Consider the following 15,408-nt stretch of genomic DNA (forward strand, 5'->3'; position numbering starts at 1 on the left):
CTTTAATGAACTTGTGAAAACTTGTCCACTCACAATCATTGTCGCATAATTTTTGTTTCATTCTGGTTTTCAATTATTTAAAAAAGTCTGTGTTGTTTAATAGTTTAGTAAACTGCCTTGTAGGGTTAGTTTTCATGTGCACTAGTTTGATTCAAAATATTGGAAAATGCCACACAAGTTGAAAATTGCTTTATTTTTCTATTTATGTTTTGTACCAACTGCAGATGATGAAATCTTTAGATCTGGAAAAGCATTTTACTTCGCAGTCAGTTGCTCCATTCCCAAGTAACCGTTTGTCTGTAACTATTAGATACAATCTTATTTGGCTGTGGTATGACTGGTCCATTACAGAACATTGACTGATAGTCCAACCTGCCTTCGTTGTATGGCTGCAGAGCAACACCACCACCGGAAGGTGCTGCAGTTGTAGTGACACTCCCCTTGAACTGTTCCTCAAGGGTTTGTTCGCTCTTCTGTTTTTAATTCGGGGTCTGTGGTTATCCTGTGAACCTGCAGAGGGAGCAACACAACTACCGCACAACCTCCTCACAACCTCTCCACAAACCACTGCAACTCACACACTCAACACTGCTCTTCCAGCAAGTGATTTTTTAAAAAGCCAAAAGTCGACCAGGAGAATTTTAAAAAGTTGTGAAGACCTGCTGTTCTTTAAAGGTAACGTCAATGTATGTATATGCTGCTCTATAAATAAAAAGATAACTAAAACTAAATTCTGGACCTCAGCATATATAACTGCTTTCTAACTTTATGCTTGTTCATTTTCAATTTAGGCTATTTAGTAACCTCATAATATGTAATTTGAACTATTGTAATAGATTTTTATGTGTACAGGGTTTTAAAAAGTATGTGAATAAGACAATAAAGATATATGGGAAATGAAGTGTTTAGCGATGGAGAGAATTTTCTTATTTTGAAACCACTAGGTTATTACATAAAGTTTATGAAAATACTTAATGCATTATAAATTAATAGATATATTTAACTGAAAACATATGTAGAAGGATCTATAAAGCATAAACACTTTTTTCTCCTTTATAATGCTCTGTTGCCTGTCAAGACTTGTAAAAATATTGTTAGTTTAAACTTGAACTCATTCCAATAAACTAGTGCAAAACAACCCCTTATGTTCACCATGATAAATATAAATGAACTGAAAAGTGCTTTAGTGTTTGTTTTTGTTAATGGCTATAAAGGTTGCATGTTATTATTATCCAGATACAAGATGTTGCAATGGTGTCTGCTGGTCGCATTTATTTTCCGTAGCATAAGCTCACAGGAAACTGATGAAACCATCACATTTACGGTAAGATGCCTCGGAGAACTGAGCATGCTGATAGTTCAGGACTATTGGCTTAACAACAATTCATCATTGACACGACTTAAATGTGTGGTGTGATGTACTATTGTTTTTAGTGTGTTCATCTGCAACGGTATATTTATTTAGTTGTTTATAATTAAAGACACTTTTTTTACATCTGAAAAGTTGCTTCTCACTGAAAACATTACTGGAATAGTCAGTGGCATCTCTTATTTTTGGACTCTTCCTGCGATATTGCATAATATTGTTATTTACTTATTAATGCAAAAATAGTGCTGCACTTTGAAACCTCCCTGTGTCCTTATGTTCCTACAGCAGTGTACAGATGGTTATCATTGGGATCCTGAAAGGCAGAAATGCAGAGGTGAGACAATAAACATGGAAAATTGGGTAGATTTCATCCTTCTCTACATTTTCTTATTTCTTGACCTTATTTGACTATTTCTTTCTCTAATTCACTTTCTTCAGTATTTTTACATTTTACAGTGATGGCTTCAAAATTATTTCAACATTGACTTACATAAAATTTCAGTTATATTTCAAACTTAGCAATTGTCAACTTTTTTAATGAATGTACTGAATAAGCAATAATTGGAACAGCAGCAAATTCAATATAATAAAAACAAAATACTGCGGATGCTGGAAATCTGAAACAAAAACAAGAAATGCTGGAACCACTCAGCAGGTCTGGCAGCATCTGTGAAAAGAGAAGCAGAGTTAACGTTTCGGGTCAGTGACCCTTCTTCGGAACCTTTATTATAGCAAATTCAGTATACTTGGTGGAAACCGATCATTGTTTTCATGCAATGCAAATAAAAATAAATGACAATGGACCAGATTTTGTTGAAAAAATAAGTGTCTGAATGGCGTACTCTGTTATTAATGTGCAAATTGGCCAGCAACTTATAGTGAGGAAGAGATCCCCATGAATTGCAAATTGCCACAAGTGACTAGTTGATTGGTGTCGCTCTGCCACTAGCTGCACTTAAACAGGATCTTGAACTTAACCTCCCTGTGAATTTCATGAGGTTGCTGCATTTGCACATTAATTGCCCATTAAACTCGCCACAGAAAGTTAAGTCTAGTGATTAACAGCAAATGTAACCTTTTCATGACATGATAATTGTTAATAACTGCCAATGAGCCTCTCATGCCCAGAAAGTAAACAACTCTGTGGAGTCTCATTCCATCAGGTTATGAATTGTTTTGAGATTTAAAAACTAACAAATTTTAATTTTTTTGTAATTTTTTTATTTTCCTTTCTGACTTTTTATTTTCCAGTGGTCGTAAAAAGCGCAATATAAATGCAAGTCTTTCTTCTTTCTTTTAAAGAAGGGCATAAATGGCAGCTCAACATTCCTGGTTACAGGGATAGGGAGGGGATATCCCCCCCCCCACCCAACCCCCATGCAAAAAAGGAGGGGAGCCACAATACCTGTTAAAGAAACAATCACAGCCATTTGGAGGGATGATATGCTGGTAGGGTCATCAAAAGAGGCCATATGTGTTGAAATTAATAACAAAAAAGGGGCAATCACACTGCTGGGAGAGTATGCCATTGACCCCCAAACTTTCCGGCAGAGATAGAAGCACAAATCTGCAGGCAAATTGCTGAAAAGTGCAGAAACAATAAGTCAATAGTAGTAGGGAATTTCAACTATCCTAGTGTTAATTAGAATAAAATCAGTGAAAAAGGTATAGAAAATTCTTCAAATGCATTCTGAAGAACAATTTTTGTCAGTATATAGCAAGCCCAACAAGAGAAGGAGCAGTCCTGAAACTAGTTTTAGGAAATGAAGCTGGTCAGGTGGAAGGGATATCAGTGGGAAAGCATTTTGGTGGCAGAGTTCATAATTCCATTAGATTTAGTGTAGTTATGGAAAAGAACAAAGATAGACTATGAGTTAAACTTTCAAATTGGGGAAAATGCAATTTTACTAAGCTGAAATGTGATTTGGCAAAAGTGAACTGGAAACCACTACGTGAAGGTAAATCAGTGCCAGAGCAATGGGAGGCATTCAAGGAGGAGATAGAGAGGGTTCTGAAAAAATATGTTCCCACAAAGAAAAAGGGTGGGATTCCCAAATATAGACCCCCTTGGATGTCAAGAGGCATGCAGAGTAAAAGCAAAAAAGGAAAGCTTCTGTCCGTTACCAAGAGCTCAAAACTGCAGAAAGCTGAGAGGAGTTTAGAAAGTGCAGGGGTGACATTAAAAAGAAAATTAGGAAAGCAAAGAGAGGGTATGATAAAATATTGGCAAGTAAAATCAAGGAAAACCCAAATATGTTTCACAATACATAAACAGCAAGAGGACGACTAGAGGAAAGCATAGGGTCAATTAGAGACCAGAAACGTCACTTGTGTGTGGAGGCGCAAGATGTGGGCATGGTTCTTACTGAATACTTCGTAACTGCTTTCAGAAAAGAGGAGGACGGTGCAGACATTGTTGTTATGGAGGAGGAGTGTGAAGCTTTGAATGGGATAAACATAGCAAGAGAGGAAATATTAGGGGGTTTAGCATCTTTGAAATTGGATAAATCACCAGGCCCAGATGAAATGTATCCTAGGCTACTAAAAGAATCAAGGGAGGAAATAGAGGTTCTGACCATCATTTTCTAATCCTCTCTGACTACAGGTGTGGTGCCAGAGGAGTGGAGAACAGCTAACATTGTACCATTGTTTAAAAAGGGAGGAAGGGATGGACTGAGTAATTACAGGCCAGGCAGCCTAACCTTGGTGGTGAGCAAATTATTGGAAAAATTCTGAGGGACAGTATAAATCGTCACTTAGAAAGGCATGAATTAATCAAGGACAGTCAGCATGGATTAGACTAACTTGATTGAATTTTTTGAGGAGGTAATAAGGCAGGTCAATGACAGTAGCTCATTTGACATAATCTACATAGACTTTAGCAAGGCTTTTGATAAGGTCCCACGTAACAGACTTGTCAGAAAAGTAAGAACCCATGGCATCCAAGGGCAAGTGGCAAGTTAGATCCAAAATTGGCTCAGTGGCAGGAAGCAAAGGGTAATGGTTGACGTGTGTTTTTGTGACTAGAACGCTATTTCCAGGGGAGTTCCATAGGTCTGAGTACTAGGTCCCTTGCTTTTAGTGGTATATATCAATGATTTAGACTTAAACCCTACCCTACCTCATTCTATATCAGTCCCTGGAAAAAAACAATCCTCCAATTCACTCACAACTACGTTTTCAAAATCCCAACTTTCTATCCTTTGGCCCTCCCTTTACCACAACATTTCTGCAGCTACTGATTTACTTAATGCACCTTCACCTTTGATGCCCTAGTCCCCAGTAAAACCAGTACTCTCTCTCAGCCTGGCCATTCCCCTGGTACAGCCCTCATCTCCACTCCCTTAAGTCCAAGGTACACAGACTTGAAAGAATATGTTGGATAACTGGTTTAGCTATCCTCTGCCAGATCTGGCTGGACCACTTAAATGACTATCGGGCCCTGCTCTCATCAGCTAAACCTGCTCACGATTCCAGGGTCATCCTGGAATGCAAAGGTAAACCCCAGCTTCTTTTCTCTACTGCAAACCGTCTTCTTAAACCCCTCTCCCCGTCACGTCCACCTCAACTCCATGAGCTCACGGACTTCTTTGTCACTAAGATCGAAACCATCCAATCAGCTGCCTGTGCTGTATCCCTCTCTTCCACTAGTCCAAATGGCCAATTTCTTCTAAAGCTCCCCCCTGCCCTAGCCCTGAACTTGCATCTTTCTCTAGTTTCTCTCCTATCTCCCCTCATGCCCTCTCTAAGCTCATCTTGTTCATGAGACCCACCTCCTGCTCCCTTGACCCTATTCCCACTAAACCCAGCTTCCCTTCCTGGTCCCCATTGTTAGCCAATATTGTTAATGGTTCTCTCTTCAGGTGTTGTCGTTCTCTGCGTTAAATCTGCTATCATCACCCCTCTCCTCAAAAAAAAACAACCCTGACCCATCGTCCTTGCAAACTACTGTCCCATCTCCAACCTCTCTTTCTCCTCCAAAGTCCTTGAAAGTGTTGTCACCTTCCAAATCTGCACCCATCTTTCCCAGAGCTCCATATTTGAATCCCTCCAATCAGGTTTCTGCCCCTGCCACAGTACTGAAACAGCTCTTAGTAAAGTCACAAATGACATCCTATGTAGCTATGACAAAAATAAACTTTCCCCTCCTCCTCCTTCCCAATCTGTCTACAGCCTTTGACTTGGTTGACCGCACCATCCTCCTCCAAACCCTCTCCACTGTCGTCCAGCTGGGTGGGACTGCTCTTTCCTGGTTCCATTCTTATCTATCTAATCATAGCCAAAGAATCACCTGCAATGGCTTCTCTTCCTGCTCCTGCACTGTTACCTCTGGTGTTCCCCAAGGATAAATCCTTGACCCCCTCCTATTTCTCATCTACATGCTGCTCTCGGCGACATCCTCTGAAAACACAGTTTTAGTTTTCACACGTCTGCTGATGACATCCAGATTTACCTCACCACCATCTCTCTCAACTCCTCCACTGTTGCAAAAAGATTGATGGAAAACATAGGAGAGGGAAGCAGAGAAGAAAACAGATGACAGATATAATGGAGTGGATGCAGTTGACCTATGCAGAATGTGTAAGGACAGCAGAGGACAGACAGAGCTGAAAATCCATGGTAGTCAACCTTGTGAGAAGAAGATGACACCAACGAATGAATGAATGAGGATGTTGCCAGGAATGGAGATCTTACCTATGAGTAAAGATTGGATAGGCTGGATTTGCTTTTAGATTTAGTTTAGAGATACAGCACTGAAACAGGCCCTTCGGCCCACCGAGTCTGTGCCGACCATCAACCACCCATTTATACTAATGCTACACTAATCCCATATTCCTACCACATCCCCACCTGTCCCTATATTTCACTACCACCTATCTATACTAGTGGCAATTTATAATGGCCAATTTACCTACCAACCTGCAAGTCTTTTGGCTTGTGGGAGGAAACCGGAGCACCCGGAGAAAACCCACGCAGACACAGGGAGAACTTGCAAACTCCACACAGGCAGTACCCAGAATTGAACCCGGGTCGCTGGAGCTGTGAGGCTGCGGTGCTAACCACTGCGCCACTGTGCCGCTTTGTTTGGAACAAAGGAAGCTGAGGGGAGATTTAATTGAGGTGTATAAAATTATGAGGGGACTAAATAGAGAGAATAGAAAGGACCTATTTCCATTAGCGGAGAGGTCAATAATCAGGGGGTATAAGTTTAAAGTAATTGACAGAAGGGTTAGAGGAGAGTTGGGGAAAATCTTTTCACCCAGAGGATGGTGGGAAAAAGGAACTAACTGCCTGAAAGGATGGTTGAGGCAGGAATCCTCATTGCATTTAAAAGATATTTGGATGTGGACTTGAAATTCCATAACCTACAGGGATATAGATCAAGAGGTGGCAAGTAGATTACACCGGATAGATCTTTTTGGCCAGCACAGACACGATGGGCCAAATGGCCTCCTTCTGTGTTGTAAATTTTCTCTCTTTCTACATTTCTATTTCTCTTTCTGTGCCTGATTTGACATTGAATCAATCTTGTTTCTCAGTCCTTCCTTTATTTTTTAATCCTTTAATTTCATTGGTTAAGGAGATACACTGATGGTTGCATAATTCACTCAGGTCCTAGATACCCTGTTGCCTTTGTTGTATCCTTATCAGCTCACACTTCCAGCAACTTTGCAGGCAAAAAGTTTTAAAATCTATACCTGAACAAAGAAGTCTAACAAACGGGGCATGCTGCGAGACGGCCGACTCCAGCAAAATCTGGCCCATGTATTGACTTCCCTGAATACAGGATCTGTGACATGGGTTAACTCAATCTTTTTGTTGGTTATCAGATATTGATGAATGTGAGACCATCCCAGATGCTTGCAAAGGAGAAATGAAATGTATAAACCATTACGGAGGATACTTATGCCTGCCTAAAACAGCTGTCGTTTTCCTGAACAATGTGACGACGGCTCCTCCTTTTGCTCCTGGTCATGTTCCTGTTCCCACTCGGCGGCCATATCCAATTCTCCCCCGCTACCCGCAGCGTCGATGTCCACATGGATTTACACTGAATGAGCAAAACCAGTGTAAAGGTAAGACAGCAGTTTAGCAATTTGATTGCAATTGTGTGCTTGTTGAAAAAACATTAGTGATAGTGCAAGCTACACTTCCTTCCAAAAATATCCAGTAAAATTTTGTAATTATTTAAATATGCTCCCTCTGTTACAAAAAACAAAAGATTCATTATTGGAATGCAAATTACATTGATTTTGTATTTCCACCGTCAGTGGACTGACTTATTTTTATTGAGTTTTTCTCCTCTCACTTTGTTTCATACTGGTTTGGGAGGCCTTTAGCTGCGTCATATTCTCTTTTGCCAATCAAGGAATTTTCACAAGCAATTGATGATCTGTGTGCCTCCAGCAGAATGCAAATTCAAGTGGCAGAATCAGCCAATATCACTTTTCATGTCCTTTTAAATGCATCCAGTGTTTTCCAAGCAATATTGTAGCATTGCACATTTTATATGGTGGGTAGTTTCACCAATATCACCAACCGCACTCTGGAAGTGGTTCATGAGTTCACTTACCTAGGCTCAACCATCACCAGAAACCTGTCTCTCGATGCAGAAATCAACAAGCGCATGGGAAAGGCATCCGCTGCTATGTCCAGACTGGCCAGAGGGTGTGGGAAAATGGCGCACTGACATGGAACACAAAAGTCCGAGTGTTTCAAGCCTATGTCCTCAGTACCTTGCGCTATGGGAGCGAGGCCTGGACAACGTATGTCAGCCAAGAGCGACGTCTCAACGCATTTTATCTTCGCTGCCTCCAGAGAATCCTTGGCATCATGTGGCAGGACCGTATCTCCAACGCAGAAGTCCTCGAGGCAGCCAACATCCCCAGCATGTACGCCCTACTGAGCCAGCGGTGCTTGAGATGGCTTGGCCGTGTGAGTCACATGGAAAATGGCAGGATCCCCAAGGATGTATTGTACAGCGAGTTCGTCACTGGTATCAGATCCACTGGCCGCCCATGTCTCCGCTTTAAAGATGTTTGCAAAGCTGACATGAAGTCCTGCGACATTGACCACAAGTCATGGGAGCCAGTTGCCAGAGCTGGTGGACAGCTATAAAGGCAGGGCTGAAGAGAGGCAAGTCAAAGAGACTCAGCAGTTGGCAGGAAAAGAGACAGAAGTGTAAGGAGAGAGACAACTGTGTTACAGCCCTGACAACCAACTTCACCTGCAGCGCCTGTGGAAGAGTCTGTCACTCTAGAATTGGCCTTTATAGCCACTCCAGGCGCTGCTCCATAAACCACTGACCACCTCTAGGCACTTACCCATTGTCTCTCGTGACAAGGAGGCCAAAAAGGAAAATGAGTTCTTCTATACAACCCTAGGACAAGCAGAGCAATAGAAATATCTATTGGTAGTTCTGAGACTAAGTATTGAGATGTGGGTTTGAACCTACAACCTCTGCAACTGATTTCCAACCTTGGGTGTGTCACTGGTGGGAAGAGTTCAGGAGGAAAATATTTTTTACAAATAGGTTGTTAGGACAAATAGAAGACGTACCTTAGGAGAGAAGTTGCTTTTAAACTCAGATTCACACCTGACTCTGATTAGCTGATTAAGGATCCGGAAAAGATCAGAGACAAAAAGAGAAGGAAGCAAAATAGATAAAAGGTGCATTTTTGAAGTGCAGAAACACAAGAAAGCAATGGAAAAATGAAACACAGATCAAAAAATAAACTGAAGGAGGGCTTTTTTTTTCAGAACAGTACTGAAGTGTTGTCAAATCACATGCACTAAAACCTCAGTGTTTTGGTGCACTACCATGTTTACTTGAAAATACAGAAATTTCTCTTTCCGTATCATTAGATGCACAAGTCTTTGAAGGTGGCAAGACAAGTGGAGAAGGCTGTTTAAAAAAGGTTATGGGATTCTTGGTTTTATAAATCGAGACATTGAGTAAAAAGCAAGAAAGTTATGTTAAATCTTTATAAGACATTGTTTAGGCCCCAGCTGGATTATTGTGTCCAATTCTGGGCACCACACTTTAGGAAGGATATCAAGGCCTTGGGGAAAAAAAGACTCACATCTAGAGAGCATCTTTCACAACCACAAGATGTCCCAAAACACTTTACAACCAATAAATGACTTTTGAACTGTAGTCACTTCACAGCGCAGACAGCATAATCAACAAATTAGAGCCAGATACTTCAGGAGTGTAATTAGAAAATACTACTTCATGTAAAGGGTGGTAGAAGTGTGGAACTCTCTTCCAAAAATGACAACAGATGCTAGATCAGATGTTATTTTTAAAACTGAGGTTGAGTTTGTTAACCAAAGGTTTAGGATATGGGACAAAGGCAGGTGTATGGAGTCAAGTCACAAATCAGCGATGATATCACTGAATGGCAGAACAGGGATCAGGGGCTAAATGGCCTATTGCTGTTCCTATGGCCGCCAATTTATGCACAGCAATGAGATAATGACTGATGATCTGTTTGTGTGATGTTAAGGGATAACACTCCTGCTCTTCGTCGAAATAATGCTTCCATCTGAGAGACCAGGCAGGGCCTTGGTTTAATGTCTCATCCAAAATACCACATCTCCAACAGTGCAGCATTCCCTCAATACTGCACTGGAGTGTCAGCCTTGATTTTTATGCTTATGTCTTGGAGTGAGACTTGAACCCACAACTGTCTGACTCAGAAGCAAGCGTGCTACCATCTGAGCCATGACCGACATAGAAAGGGTACAGAGGAGATTTACTAGAATGGTGCCAGGGATGAAAGATTTCAGTTACATGGAGAAACTAGGGAAATTGGGATTGCTTTCCTTACAGCAGAGAAGGTTAAGTGGAGATTTGATAGCGGTTTTACAGGGAACTGATAGGAGTGGCAGCAACAATTCCTAAGAATGATAGTGATTGGAAGAAGGAGGTGTCAGTGAGATTGTAGTGTACATACTTTATTATATTACAGTGTGATACCCTTTGCATATTGTGCCTTTCCTTGTGGAAACAAAGTCCTGTCTTCACACTGAGGACACTCTCCAAGGTGTTGTGTGGCACTACCACCATGCGAAATGGAATAGATCCAGAACAGTTCTATCTATAATATGCTGTTTCTGCTGTTTAGCATGCATGTAATCCTGTTTAGTTTAGTTTAGAGATACAGCACTGAAACAGGCCCTTCGGCCCACCGAGTCTGTGCCGACCATCAACCACCCATTTATACTAATCCTACACTAATTCCATATTCTTACCACATCCCCACCTGTCCCTATATTTTCCCTACCACCTACCTATACTAGGGGCAATTGCTAATGGTCAATTTACCTTTCAACCTGCAAGTCTTTGGCGTGTGGGAGGAAACCGGAGCACCCGGAGGAAACCCACACAGACACAGGGAGAACTTGCAAACTCCTCACAGGCAGTATCCGGAATTGAACCCGGGTCGCTGGAGCTGTGAGACTGCGGTACTAACCACTGCGCCACTGTGCCGCCCATGAGGATGTTCATGGAGCCTCCTCCTCCAGTTAGTTGTTTCATTATACAGCACCATTCACAACTGGATATAGCAGAATTGCAGAGCTTTGATTTGATCCATTGGTTGTGGACTTGCTTAGCTCTGTCGATAGCATGCTGCTTCTGCTCTGTCGATAGCATACATGTAGTCCCAGGTTGGCACTTACCAAAAACCTGCTCACCGATGCTCAGTTTGGGTTTCGGCAAGATCGCTCAGCTTCAGACCACATTATAGCCTTGATCCAAATATGAACAAAGGAGCTGAATTCCAGAGGTGGGGTGAGAGTGGCTGCCCTCACCTTAACATCAAGTCAGCATTTCACCGAGTGTGGCATCAAGGAGCCCTAGCAAAATTGATGTCAATGAGAATTGGGGGAAAATCTCCACTGGCTAGAGTCATACCTAGAACAAAAGGTTGTATTTGTTAGAGGCCAATCATCTCAGCCCCAAGACATTGTTGCAGGAGTTCCTCAGGGCAGTGTCCGAAGCCAAACCATATTCAGATACTTCATCAATGACCTTCCCTCCATCATAAGGTCAGAAGTGGGAATATTTGCTAATGATTGCACAATGTTCAGTTCCATTCCCAACTCTCATACTGAAGCAGTCTATGCCCACATGTAGCAAGACCTGGACAACATTTAGGCTTGGGCTGATAAATGGCAAGTAACATTTGTGCCACACAAGTGCCAGGCAATGACCATCTCCAACAAGACAGTGTCTAACCATCTCCCTTGACATTCAATAGCATTACCACCACCGAGTCCCCCACTCTCAAAATTCTGAGGAATCACCATTGGCCAGCAACTTAACTGAACCAGTCGCATAAATACCGTGGCTGTTAAAGCAGGTCAGAGATTGGGTCTTCTACGGCAAGTAACTCACCTCCTGACTCCCTAAAGCCTTTCCGCCATCTACAAGGCACAATTAGGAGTGTGATGAATACTCCCCACTTGCCTGGAAGCGCCAACAACACTCAAGAAATTGGACACCATTCAGGACAAAGCAGCCCACTTGTTTGGGCACCCCATCCACCACCTTAAACTTTCACTCCCTGTACCACCAGCGCACAGTGGCAGCAGTGTGTACCATCTGTAAGATGCACTGTAGCAACTCACCAAGGCTTCGTCAACGGCATTTCCTAACTTGCAACTTCTACCGCCTAGAAGAACGAGGTGCATGGGAATACCACCCCCTGCAAGTTCCTCTCCCAGACATGCACCATCCTGCCTTGGAAATATATCTCTATTCTTTCATTGTTGCTGGGTCAAAATCCTGGAACCACGACACGAACAGCATTGAGGGTGTACCTTCACCAGACGGATTGCCACGGTTCAAAAAGGCAGCTCACCACCACATTCTCAAGGATGGGTAATAAATGCTGGTCTTGTCAGTGGTTCCCACATCCGAGGAATTAATTTTTAAAAAGTTTTAGCGAGTGAATGACCATAGCCTATCTTCCATTTGTTCATTTTAACTTTGGTGAGTCACTGAAACCCCAGAAAAGTTTTAGAGCTTTGATGACATTTTCCTGGGTTTTGTGACATTAATGAGTTGAAGTCAATGGAGAAAACAAATTGAGCAGGGTGTAAAATGCACTGCCGCCTTCTATGTCCCATTTTTTAAACTAACTCATTAGACAAATTTCACTTCAACTGTGTTTGTAACCTCTGATGGCAATGTGGCGGAAAGGCTCCAACCAAGTAGGGATGGACCATATAGTTATGTTCTATTCCCAAGATTTCCTATATTCTTAAGAAGAGGCAAGTATTTTCCGATGATGGGGACAATGAGATTGTGATTTTTCATCAGTCTGCTCATGTGTACCTCTTGCATCCATCAAATGAGATACCAGTTGTGGCCTGAAGTAAGAGCGAGTTGAGAAATACAAAAGTACCAGCAAAAGGTGACGATCAAGAAAAAAAGAGGGTGTTGTGTCCTTATAGCATAGTACATACTCTCAAAAAATAATTATATACTATAACTTTGAATGTAAATTCTGTAAGTGTATAAAAAGAAAAATAACATCATGCAATGTTATTAGTTTTAGAACTAATCCTGATTACTCTGTACAGTCATCTGCTAGCGTACTACAAATCCTATGCTAAAACATCCTGCCAATCCTCCTTCAAACTCCCTTTTGGCTGTGGAAATCCATTCACAAATTCTCCATATGATTGTTCAACTCCCCAAAGACCTTGAAATGCATAACTGCAGAAATAACGTTTCTATTTTCACAGTTCAGGAATCACATGTGTACTGCAAGCATAATAGAGCACCTCTTCACTGAACTGACCAGTGTAAAATGGGACAATTTCACAAAATTGGGCTAATTGGAGCCTTGCCCACCCAGATTTAGTGTTAAAATTATTGGATAGGAAATTGTGGGAAACACACCTGTGATTTCCTGATGTGCATTCCTGGCGAACACATGTGTCATAAAATTGGCCCTAGATGTTTATGTTACTACTGGATGCTGAATTTAATGCGCGACAACTTTTTGTGGGGTTTGGGAAGTTGTTTTTGAAGGTTAAAAACAGACAGAAGTCCACATTTTCCTCAAAATGTCAAAAATCATGTTGAGATAACCAATGGCACAGACTAGCCTGTATTAACTGCTCAAGAAGTTTGACCATACTAAATTTTCCAACTGGAGATGTGGCTTAATTAAGGAAAGTCAGCACAAATTTGTTAAGGGTAAACCATTTTTAACTAACTTGCTTGAGTTTTTTGATGAGGTAACAGAGAAGGTTGATGAGGGCAATGTGGTTGATATGGTGTACATAGACTTCCAAAAGGCATTTGATAAAGTATCATATAATAGATTTGGCAGCAAAGTGAGAGCCCATGGAATAAAAGGGACAGTGGTAGTATGGATATGAAATTGACTGAGTTACAGGAAACAGAGAATAGTTGTGAACGTTTATTTTTGGACTGGAGGAAGGTATATAGTGGTGTTCCCCAGGGGTCAGTGTTAGGACCTTGCTTTTCTTGATATATGTTGTGGTACACCTTTAAGATGTGTGGTCATGTATAATGCATAACCGTGTAAGCTGTGATGTAACATACCATGTGACTTCTGATGTGAGGGCAGTCTGAAGAAAGGATCTGTACAGTGAAGACCTGTGTTTGCATGCAGAACCATCCTTAAATAAACAACCCATGTTATTGTGTTACTGATCCCATTTTGAGTGGTCAGTACCTTGTGTGTAGTAATCAGTAACATTGAGGGTAAGAGAACACAACATGATGGCAGCTTGTGGGAATTTCAATGTCTCAACTTTTTGAGTACCCGTACACACCTTCGAAGAAGTGTTCGCCACAGCCATTGCCAACTCAACGAAACTTCATGGGCTTGAATATTGGTTCCATTACTTCATGCAACAGCAGCAGTGTAGGCAGTTGGACAAGCGTATATGCACTTGAGGCTGCGAGGTAGGGCAGTTACAGACTCCAGATAGACTTTATCCACAGAGATTCTGAGGGTCAGATTTCTCACGTCAGGAACAATAGGGAAGGTCTGAATGTGCTGGACACTTTACAGATTAAACAGACCCCCAATTGAGAGGTGCGTTTAATGGATTAGCAATAGTGGGCTACCGGGTCGAGCCATTGCGCCACACCCTCCAAGTGGAACTGCAGGCAGTTACTGCTGCAGTATTTCTGTCTGCTTGTACAACAGAAAACAACACCATACCCTCCAAGTGGAACTGCAAGCAGTTACTGCTGTAGGATTTCTGTCTGCTTGTACAGCAGGAGATTTCTTTTAATTTCACACAGAGTAACGGCAGTGCTTGATTACAAAAATGATGGCACAGTTTCCTACCATCAACTGAAAAGCAGTTGACTTGCTATCAGAATTTCAGCTATTCAGTCAAAGGGTCGAGCTATGTCTTGTCGACTTAGCATTCACAGAACCAGAGAAACAGGTAGTGAAAATACGCATTGCCATTGGCAATTAAGGCTTACATCATCTTAACATTTTTGGGCTCACCAAAGAAGAGCAGAAGGATCCCACAAAATTCTGATCCAGATTAGAGGATCAACTTCGTGTCAAGTTCAATTTTCGGGTCCAATGGCTCAAGTTCAGGTCTTTTCGACTGCAACTGACTGAATCTATTGACAAATTTGTCAGTCGATGTTGAGCTAAGGGTCATGGGTGTGACTTAACTGAGGCTGAACTGGCAGATCATATCATCGAGCTAGTGATTGTATCCATAACAATAGAGGCACTCCAGAGGGATCACTTAGAGAAGCCCAAGGGGTATGCTGTGAACGCCTTGCTCAAAGATGTTCAAAAATGTGAGTCTATCAATTCGCGCCAATAGGGTTTACATTCCCTGTGTGCTGCGAATACCATAGATGCATTGAGTAAGAATTCCAGGTCCAAGAAACCATGTAAAAGGTGTGTGCTCTTACATATGCCTAAAGGATGCCCAGCATTTAACGATATCTGCTAGATATGCAATGTCAGGGGTCACTGGAAATGTCAGTGTCAGAATGCCAAGCCAGATGCTAC

General features: G+C 41.8%; 1 protein-coding gene across 3 annotated transcripts in view; it reads left to right on the top strand.

The window, feature by feature from the left end:
• The first annotated feature begins 537 nt into the window (after positions 1-537).
• LOC137376796 (EGF-containing fibulin-like extracellular matrix protein 1) overlaps positions 538-15,408 on the top strand; it is a 143,071-nt gene continuing 128,200 nt past the window's right edge. For 2 of the 3 annotated variants that reach the window (XM_068045809.1, XM_068045811.1), the window contains exons 1-4: positions 538-675; positions 1,237-1,324; positions 1,655-1,703; positions 7,201-7,446. In XM_068045809.1, the coding sequence (XP_067901910.1) occupies positions 1,244-1,324; positions 1,655-1,703; positions 7,201-7,446 (376 nt within the window). In that variant the 5' untranslated portion in view covers positions 538-675; positions 1,237-1,243. Of the gene's footprint in view, positions 687-1,236; positions 1,325-1,654; positions 1,704-7,200; positions 7,447-15,408 lie in introns of all 3 variants that reach the window. The other variant, XM_068045810.1, reaches the window with a different exon arrangement.

Source organism: Heterodontus francisci, chromosome 13 (assembly GCF_036365525.1).
Source record: "Heterodontus francisci isolate sHetFra1 chromosome 13, sHetFra1.hap1, whole genome shotgun sequence".
Taxonomy (NCBI): domain Eukaryota; kingdom Metazoa; phylum Chordata; class Chondrichthyes; order Heterodontiformes; family Heterodontidae; genus Heterodontus; species Heterodontus francisci.